Genomic DNA, 10,711 nt, shown 5'->3' on the forward strand with positions numbered 1-10,711 from the left:
ATGTTTAAGAAATGTCCAGAACAGGTAAGTCTATAGGGAAACCAAGTAGATTAGTGGTTGTCCAGAGCTGGGGTGGAAGAGGGGTGGGGAAAAAGGAGGAATGGGTACTGGTTTCTTCTGGAGTGGTAAAATACTCTATAATTGATTATGGTAATATTTGCACAACTCTAGTGAATACAGCAAAAACCACTTAACTGTATCCTTTAAATGGTGAATTTTGTGATGTGTATATTAAATCTCAAAAAGGATATTAAATTTGCTCAGACTGGGATGTGCCTATAGTCCTAGCAATGGGAAAGTTGAGTCAGGAAGCTCACTTGCATCTAGGAATTTGAGGGCAACCTCGGTAGTAGTGTGATCCCATTTCAAAAAATTAAATAGTTTTTTATCCAGTATATTGGTATATGTACATGTAAGTGTTATGAATTATGATCAGTTTGTGGAACTGTTCAAAGAAATAGAAAACAAATGTAATGATCTCGTGTTCTTTGCTTGTTGGTTTAATCTGTAAGAGCTTTACTGAGATTTATTATATTGTTAACTCCAAGACTTTCTTGTAACATAAGGAATGGTTGATAAGTACTTTAATAATTAAAAAACAAGTCAGTGAAATTCGTTTTCTTACGAATACTCGTAATGCATATAAACAAAGTTTGAAGTTCCAAGGAAAGGAAAAGCTTATTTTTTTATTTAGCTAGACAGAATTGAGGAACTGTTGAAATAGAAACTATTCATAAACAATACAAAAGCTGTTGGTTACCTACTACGCTTTTAGGGCACTCCTAGCTTCTGAGCTGGGCCTAACGCAGCAAATGACTGTCAAGAGACACTGCCGCCTTCCAGAGTCCAGCAAGGCTCAGAAACCAGGACTTCCCTCACCCAGTTTGCCGAGACAGGGGGCTCATCCTCAACTCCATAAGACAGCTCCAAGTCAGATCGGATTCTATTACTAGGTCGGCTACACCATCGCTATGGAAAAAAAAACCTCAGGGCCATCATCTGTCCTTTTAATGCTTTATTTCCCAATGCAGATGATGGAAACATTTTATGTCCATTCCACCGACTTCACAAGCCTGCCAGAAGCGAGTGAACTGGGAAATATTGAGAAAAGATGAGGGAGCATAGGAAATATGCGCAGACTGGGTCTGAACCAAGTTCTGAGGTGGCCCTGTAGGCCCAAGGGGAAAGTTACGTAGGTATAAACTGTCTCCTTGTTTGTAGAACGTATTCCTCCTGCTGTGGGCATGGGCGCCTTCCCTCTCCGCTCCCGCGTCCGCACGACAAGGGCAGGCTAGTGTCCTTGCAATCGGCTTCTGGCTCTGGGTTTCTCTGGTCCAGCTCTCGAATTTACAGATGAAAAAGACTGAGAGACCGAGTGACCTTTCCATCATCACACAAGGACTGCGTCTTGGAAGTGAAGCAGGCAATGGCGGCTCCGCAACATGAATTCCTCGGAGCGAAGCCGAGTTCCGCCACCTAGTGGCCAGTTCTTGTACTACAAGAAAAACTCCATGAAAAAGACTGGTACTGCGGCATCTGGGAGCCAATACACTCTCAGTTCGCTCAGTTGATTCCTTTATCCATTGGGAGCTTAAACTTTCAATCAATCACCAACGCAGTTTTTATTGGTTTGGTTTCAATCATTCTTCACAATTTACCAATCACATTCTTCTCTCCGAGACCATCTTTACGTCATTAGATTGCCTCCTGAGTCTGACGAATTTAGCCAGTTCCTTTATTCCATTGGCTATATCAGGTCCCGCCTCCCTCCCATCCTGTTCCAGACGGAAGTGAGAGAACCCCTATTCCTATTGGCTGCGGTTGTCTATCAACTCTAGGAAGCAGGTGTTAGCGCTCAGGAAATGCGACAACGGAAGGGGCGGGTTTGCAAAGATGGCAGCGCCGGTGAGTGTGGTGTACTTTCTCGCGTCGCTATTACGGACTGCTCCTTTCTTTCTAGTGACCCAAAGGACACTGTTGGCAGCAGGGAAGGGTGCTGATGAAAGTGGCTTCAGGGAGATGGCCTCTCTAGAGCAGCCAGGCAATAGTAGGGAGACTTGGGGCAGGAGTTACCTCTCCTTTCCAGTAACACGAGGGATTTGCTTTCAGGCTAGGCTGCCGGTGCACCAGGGTGAAAAGGCCCCAAGTGTGGAGTGTTCGAAGGAGAGGGGGAAGTTTCTTACCCCAGGTATTCCTTCTTCTTATTTGTATGACTTTTTCTTTCTCTTCTGTAGGGGGTGCTGGAGTCAGACGTGCCTAGTGCCGTGACACTCTTGAAAAACCTCCAGGAACAGGTGAGGAGTGTCGTCCCTTTGGAATAGATTAGTCACGGATTGGCTTTGACTTTGTGTGCTTTGGGAGCAGATATTTGGGTGCTATCAAATACCGTAAGAGTGGAATAATTTAACAAAAATCCTTTCAGATCAGAACTGAAAGTAATAGATTATTTCATCCAAGGAAATACAGAAAACTCTAAAACGAAGTCATTAGTCAGTTCCTTTTTTTCTTAAAGCTAAGGAAACCGATGCTGGAACAGGAGTGATTTACACTTTGGGTGCCCACCTAACATACATTTATATAGTTTTATGCTTTATAAATTCATTCAGGGCACATAAAGTTATAGTTCTTCTATCACCACTGTTCAATTCTCATCCCCTCCAGCATAGTTTGATAAGGATGTCCCCCACCCCCACAACTTTAAGAAATGTTCTCTTTTTTAAAAAAAATTTTAGTTGTAGATGGACACAATATGTTTATTTTGTTTATTTTTATGTGGTGCTGAGGATTAAGCCCAGTGCCTCACATGTACTAGGCAAGCGCTCAACCACTGAGCTGCAACCCCAGCCCTGTTTCTATCCTTTGAAGAACTATCAGAACCACCTTTCCTGTTCTTTCCCAGATTTGAGAAGATAGTACTGTTGTTTGGACAGTGTTTCAGATAATTTTTAGGTGGCATTGTTTAGCTTTTGCCTTTCACAGTTACAGACATGACTTGATGTAGCCTAGTCAGCTGTTTCTGTGGTCTAATTTCAGGTAGTGGCTGTAACCGCACAAGTGCAAGCACTGACCAAAAAAGTTCGAGCTGGAGCCTATCCTACAGAGAAGGTAAGATGTGTTTAAAGAGTAAGCATCCCCTAACTGGATGTTCTCAATAATTCATTCATCATAGATGTATTGTGTATTTTATCTCCCAAGTGCTAGAGCTTCAAAGATGGATAAAATCCTACTTCTGTGCTAGAATCTCATGGGGAAGATGAATTGAAGCAATAACTATGAGAATTAGCATTTACATTGCAGAGTCTTCAGGAGTGAGGTGCTAACCAAACAGTGAGAACTGCCAGAGGAGCAGAGGGAGTCAAATCAAGGAAGGCTTCTCAGAGGAGGTAGCAGGCTTTTGAAAAGTACAGAGGAGTCAGAAACAGAAGGAAGGAGCATGTACAAAGGCACAGAGGTCTGAAAGCATGGTGATGTTCTGGGGTAGGAGATAAGTAATTTCTGGATGAATGTACATTTCATATGTATGTGTGATGGGGGTAAGAAGTAAGACTGGAAAAAGTCATTCTGAAGACCTTTGTAGGCCAATGGAGGAGTTACTATTGTGTTTCATCTGATCTAAGATGCTAGTAATTAGAACCTACTACTTGATTTTATATATGGTAGTCCCCTTATCTGAATTTCACTTTCTGCAGTTTTAATTGCCTGAGGTTAATTGTGGTCTGAAAATATTAAATGAAAAATTTCTGACATAACTTATACCTTTTAAATAACTTTTATTATAGTGTGAAGTTATAATTGTTCCATCTTACTCTTTGCTGTTAATTTTTGATTGTGCCAAAGTTATAAGTTAAAATTTATCATTGGTATGTGTGCATAGGAAGAAACCGTGTGTGTGTATATATATATATATATATATATATATATATATATAGTATGTATGATTTGGTATTATCCTCCCCATTAGAGACATCCACTGGGGGTTTTGGAATGTATCACCTGTGGATAAGGGGAAATTACCTTCTTAAGAAAGAATCTATTAATCTGTAACATAATGCTAAGATACTATTGACTGAAACATGCATCTAAATTTTAGAGATGTTAAAATATGAAAATGGTGCATCTAAAAATTGAAGTATGATAGTTTCCAAATTAGGGTCTGGTAGAACCTATTAAGGGATTATTGGTATTAGTCAGTGTGGGAGGACAACTCTGGAATTCTTATACCTACCTAAACTAGAAAACTCTGGTAATATTTGTTTTACATATTGAGCTTTTGACCTAAAATCATATTTAAGCAAACTCTTTTATAGGTAAGTAAAAATACAGAAGTCATTGTAGTAGGTAAGAATCATTGAAATTTTTTTGAATGGGAGTTATAGCAGACTTGTATTTTTAGAAAGATAAGACTATTCTTTCTCATGATTTTTTTTTTTTTTGTGGTGCTGGGGATTTGAACCCAGTGCCTTGTGCTTGCAAGGCAAGCACTCTACCAACTGAGCTATATCCCCAGCCCATGATTTTTGTTTTTATTGCATATCTTTAGTTATTTTCTCTCATATACTCATAACCAGTTTGAACTTGACAGCGCCAATGCCCAAGCATTGTCAAAAGATCCTGTTTCTCAAATTTTACCTATTTATGTCCTAGGTACCTTGCTTTGATAATATTAGTGCTGGGCTGTCAGCCTACTTCTTAGATCACTCCGTATTTGTTTATTCATTAAACAGATTTATTTTCTTTTGGGATCAAAGATTTTTTACAAGGTGCTTAATAGGTTTCAAATTGCCTTCATGTTATTTGTGCCTTGTGATTATTCTTTGGGGCAGGAATAAAATATTGTACATATTTTACATATGGGAAATCTGAGGTCACCAGGTTAAGTGACTTACCCAATATTTAATTACCAAATACCTAATTCAGAATTTAAACTCAACTTGTCATTCTTTAAATCCTTTTCTCATGCTCCAGTACCATACTGGGGCTACTAACAAGAATTAATTATATTAATTTAAAGATACCCAAGGCTCAGGTGAGTCAAACTGAGTTTGAATCTCACCTCTACTCCTATTACTTTGTGATCTTAACTAAGGTAAGGCTGTGGACTTTGTCAGTTTTCATTTTATGTAGTCACAAGACTCATTTGTCTTATTTTATAAGTATAACTTAAGTCATGCTCACATATATTGCTTTATTTTGTTTAAAAATAAATATAATATTCTCTTCATTTTCTGCCTATAAATATAGTACACTTTATTTATTGTTGGTGGTGGTATGAATCTAACCCTCATGTGTGTTAGGCAGGCACTCTTATCACTGAGCTACACTCCAACCTCATAATAAAATTTTAATTTTGGATAGTGTGGGAGATACATAAAACCACAAAGAAGAAAATGAAAAATCAGTTTAATCACCGCTTTGAGATAACATTCTTTTGAGGTTGTGTTTTTTGTTTTTTTGGTTTTTTTTTTGGTACTGGGAATTGAATTCAGGGGCACTTGACCACTGAGCCACATCCCCAGCCCCCCCCTTTTTTTTTTTTTTTTTTTTGCGGTGCTGGGGCTTTGAACTCAGGGCCTTGGGCTTGGGAGGCAAGCACTCTACTGACTGAGCTATATCCCCCAGCCCCCCAGCCCTATTTTGTATTTTTTTAAATTTAGAGACAGGGTCTCACTGAATTGCTTAGTGCCTCACCATTGCTGAGGTTAGCTTTGAACTCACGATCCTCCTGTCTTAATTTTTATTGTAAGAGTGATGTATGTGCTGGGTGTGGTAGCGTGCGCCTGTAAATCCAGTGGCTTGGGAGGCTGAGGCAGAAGAATCATAAGTTCAAAGCCAACCTCAGCAACTTAGTGTGGCCTAAGCAATTTAGAGAGACTATCTCAAAATAAAAAGTGAAAATGAGCTGGGGATATGGCTCAATGGTTGAACACCCCTGGATTCAATCCCTGGTCCGTCCCCCCCCCCCCCCCCCCCCCCCCGGCAAATAAGTACTTATTTTAATTAAGAATAAGTTAATTTAAAAATTGGCAACATTGAGACATTTTTGATTGTCATAACTTTGGGAAAGGATATAGATGAGTTGAGGCCAAGGATGTTGCTGAAAACCTGCAAAAACAGCACAGCCTCCATAACAAAGAATTAACTGACCCCAAATATCAGTAGCTCTGAGATAGGATACTTTGTTACAGACTTTTTAGAGGGATACTTTGTTGATTTTTTTTGCTTTTGTTCTTCTACTAGTTCTCTGAGCTTTGTTTCTCTTGTGTTAGCATAATTTTCTCTGTTGGCAATTTTAAGTGTAGCTCCTTCTTTCAACTATGGTAGTCTCCCCATATCCTTTAGGATATGTTCTTAGAACCCCTAGCTGATACCCTAAACTGTGAATAGTACCCAATCAAATCCTGTGTGTAATGTGCTTTTCCCTATAGGCCCTACGGTGTTGCCACATAGTAACAGAGGTAGTCCATTGTTCCTCATTTTGTGCTGTTACCCCCTTTTCATCACTATTCTTGCATGTTGAGGTCCTTATTAAGTAAAAGAAGGCTTATTTGAACCCTTATGGCAGTTGGTCTGATAACTGAAGTGATTACTAAGTGACTAATAGGCAAGTAGCATGTACTTTGTAAATACATTAGACCAAAGGTGACTCAACATCCCAGGTAGGATGGAGTGAGATGGCACAAGATTTCAGTACACTACAAAGAATAGTGGACAATTTAAAACATGAATTTTAAAACATGAATTATTCCTTTATGGAATTTCCATTTGGTATTTTTGAATTATGATTGGTTGTAGGTAACTGAAACTGTGGAAAGCAAGACCACAGTTGAGGAGGGACTATTGTACTCTAGATACCTTATATGAACTGATGGGGGAAGAACTTGAACTTGAGAAGTCATTATCCTGCTTGCCCTAGGTGCTCCTCCTGATTCTTTGGCTAAAACTGAATCTATATCTCTCACGGTTTTGTTCAAATCAGGGTCTCAGCTTCTTGGAAGTGAAAGATCAGCTGCTGCTCATGTACCTTATGGATTTGAGCCACCTCATCCTGGACAAAGCCTCAGGAGGATCTCTTCAGGGACATGCTGCAGTTTTGAGACTGGTAGAGATTCGCACGGTATGAGACCTTTGCTTCTTGGAGATGTAGGTTTCTATATCCTGAACTCTAAAGTTTCACATAGTAGCTCTCATTTAAGTGGGTGTTCTCAGGTTAAGTAAGGAAATCAAAAAAATGTTTTAAAGATTAAATAAACACTTTATTTAAGTATAGGCTGTTTATCAATTTGTGATAGTGATATGGTGTCCTAATTCCCACATATTTCCAATAGAAAGTTTGAGGAGCCAATTTTTTTTTTTTTTTTTTTTAAGTATTTTTTCCCCCAACACAGGGAACTCTTTTATGTGCTTGATTTGGAGAAAGGAATTTAATCCTTTTTAACTCCTACATTATAGGTGTTGGAAAAGCTTCGTCCCTTGGACCAAAACTGAAGTATCAAATTGACAAACTGGTTAAGACTGCAGTGACAGGCAGCCTCAGTAAGTGAGAGAACTATCATAAAAGTTATGGGGATCATCATAAAATTGCAAATCTTTTAAAATCTCTTGGGTTTTGTGTTTCAGGTGAGAATGACCCACTTCATTTTAAGCCTCATCCCAGCAATATGATAAGCAAGGTAAACAGTTGCATCATCCTCCTAATTTTCCTGAAGGAGCTATACAAACATGAACCTAATGGTGATCACCTGTGAATTGATTTTCCAGCATTTACCTTAGAATAATTCAATATGAGGTTCCCTTTTCTCCCTTTTGTTTGTAGTCCCATCTCCCAAGGGTACTACTGCAGCTTTGGAGTTTCTTCTCACTTGTCTGACAATGCTTCCCAACTTAGGAGACATTGTTCCTTTTGTAGTTGAGTTCTGAGGATGAAGAGGAAGATGAAACAGAGTATGGCCAGTCTGAGTCTTCAGGAAAGAAATCTACAGGAGTATCCAAGAAATACGTACCACCACGCTTGGTTCCAGTACATTATGGTATGAGTGTTGACTACTGCCTCCTTGGAATGAGTTGTGTTTCTCTTCTCCTTTTCTCTGTTTTGGGATAACATTTGTGGATTTTTATCACATAGATGAAACAGAAGCTGAGCGGGAGAAAAAGCGTCTGGAACGAGCCAAAAGACGAGCATTGAGCAGTTCTGTCATTCGTGAACTTAAGGAGCAGTACTCAGATGCTCCAGAGGAAATCCGAGATGCTCGCCATCCTCATGTCACTCGCCAGAGTCAAGAGGACCAACATAGGTCTGAGCTCTTGGAATTAGAAATTATTTCTACTTTACAGAGACCTGTTCTCATACTTAGGATAAATGTTGTTAATTCTGGTTCCAAAACAACCAACATCATATAGAAAGTGGAGTGGAAAATTTGGGATAATAGTTTTCAGAATTAGAAGTTTGAAATATGGGATGAAAACTAGAAAAAATAATTTTTTTTTTTTTTTGCAGTGCTGGGGATTGAACCCAGGGCCTTGTGCTTGCAAGGCAAGCACTCTACCAACTGAGCTATCTCCCCAGTCCAAAAAAATAATTTTTTTTCCTCCCCATTTCTGTTTAGGCTCAAGCAAATCCTATAAAGTCCCTATAGGACTTTAACAGCCTGTATTTCACTGTCACGATTCTTATTGTTTCAATGAAGGTAGAAAAAGCAGGTTTTTTTTGGGGGGGGTGCTGAGGATCGAACCCAGGGCCTTGTGCTTACTCTACCGACTGAGCTATCTCCCCAGCCCCGAAAAAGCAGGTTTTTATAGAGGCATTGAGAATGCTGTATAAATTTGGGGAAGAAAAGTAGAAAAGCAATTATAACTTCAATACAGGCTCATCAACTTTGCTCATGTACAGACTGTACAGTTGACAGATTTGCATGAAAGGGCCCATTCATTCAGTGAATCCCACTTCTAGAGAATTCTACTCATAGAGCTAAAATAAAAGAATTTTCTTAATTCAGGAGGCTGAGGCAGGAAGCTTGCAAGTTTGAGTTCAGCCTCAGTAATTTTGTGAAGGCCTCACCAACTTAATGAGACCCTGTCTCAAAATTAAGATTAAAAAAGGGCTGAGGATATAGCTCAGGGGTAAAGTGCCCCTGAGTTCAATCCCCAGTACTGAAAAAAAGAAATAAATGCTGATGTAATATCTTCAATAGTTGTATGAATGGGCTATGGATTCATATCTAGGGGTGAGGGAAGTTCTAGCACAGACAGCATTTCATTGGTATTGATCATTCTATATAATTTTATTAAATAGTGTATTGGTCTGCTATGAAATCTGACTAAGCCAAGATGAGTAAATGCCCAGGCCCAGGTTCTGGACTAGAGCTTTCTGGCACCATGGTTTGAGTCTGCTGGAATCAACGTCTGATTTTCCGTGACAGGATTAACTATGAGGAAAGCATGATGGTTCGTTTAAGTGTCAGTAAGCGAGAGAAAGGACGGCGAAAACGAGCAAATGTCATGAGTTCACAGCTTCATTCCCTCACACACTTCAGTGACATCAGTGCATTGACAGGAGGAACTGCTCATCTTGATGAGGTGAGGATGAGGTACAGTGGTAGGAGGCAGCTATCATGTTTAGCTAAATAAATGTATTTGGAACTTGGAACCATGAGGAACTTGGGAAGGGATGCTGGCCCTTGGAAATGCATTGCCATTTCTTCACTTCTCTTTTTGTCTCCAGGATCAGAATCCTGTTAAGAAGCGGAAGAAGATACCTAAGAAAGGTCGGAAGAAAAAAGGTCAGTGTACTTCTAGGACTAAGTGATCAAGTACGAGGTAGGGAATTGAAATTGGATTTGCCATCCCGATGTCACCAACCCCCATAGTGTCCCTTCCATACCAAGTTTTAGTCTCTTTAGGTGGGTTCTTTTTCACCATCATGCATAAAAGGGATCTCTAGATTCCATCTCCAAGGTCCCACAGTTCTTATTAGATTTCCTTAAATAGAACTGTAAGGGTCACCTGAAGGAACTATTATCCCATTTCAATTTCATTCTTCTAGTCTTTTGTCCTGAGAAGATACAGAGTACTACCTAAGAACCCACCCCTTTTGAACCCTCTCTAAATGTTCTTTTTTTCCTGTCCTTCAACTTTTCCAACTGTCTTTTGCCTCATTCTTGGTTTCCCTTCCTTTCAGGTTTTCGGAGGCGGCGGTGATTATGGGTGTACATGTTTTATGTATTTTTTGTCATCCTGGATACTTCTATTTTCATTGTATGTAGGTCTTTTCCTTGAAATTCATTGTTTGCTTTGGACATGTGGAAAGATCTTTAATAAAATTGATTTTACGTCTGAATTAAAACCCCTTTTGCACATGTATTGAGTGATGGAATTGCTGGGTATATGGGGTGTTTTTGTTGAATGGGTGGTGGAAAGGGAAAGAAAATTTTTCTTGGAAGTTCAAGAAATTTGGCTTTATAAATTTTCTTTGATAATATATTTTCCCCAGAAACTAGAAATTGGTTATTTAAAAAAAATTGACAGTATTGAGTAGAATAATCTGTTCCCAGCCCATGTTGCCTCAACTTTCTATATGACTTACAATAATATGATACAGTATCTGAAGTATGGGGATCTTAGATTTCCTTAATGTATCTAGCCTGGCCACCAGGTGGCATTAGTGGTTCAGGAAACCATCGGTACTTAACTATAATGGAATACAAGATAAAACCTT

The 10,711-nt window shown here is 39.3% G+C and overlaps 1 protein-coding gene across 1 annotated transcript; it reads left to right on the forward strand.

The window, feature by feature from the left end:
* Positions 1-1,828: 1,828 nt before the first annotated feature.
* Ngdn (neuroguidin) lies at positions 1,829-10,354 on the forward strand. Its single transcript, XM_047539959.1, is given in 12 exon segments — positions 1,829-1,905; positions 2,235-2,294; positions 3,034-3,105; positions 6,977-7,114; positions 7,450-7,474; positions 7,477-7,533; positions 7,618-7,670; positions 7,907-8,027; positions 8,123-8,291; positions 9,417-9,573; positions 9,719-9,776; positions 10,175-10,354. Coding segments are annotated over 12 exon segments (942 nt in total). The 5' UTR covers positions 1,829-1,893; the 3' UTR covers positions 10,195-10,354.
* The last annotated feature ends 357 nt before the right edge of the window (positions 10,355-10,711 follow it).

Source organism: Sciurus carolinensis, chromosome 2 (genome assembly GCF_902686445.1).
Source record: "Sciurus carolinensis chromosome 2, mSciCar1.2, whole genome shotgun sequence".
In the NCBI taxonomy this organism is placed as follows: Eukaryota; Metazoa; Chordata; class Mammalia; order Rodentia; family Sciuridae; genus Sciurus; species Sciurus carolinensis.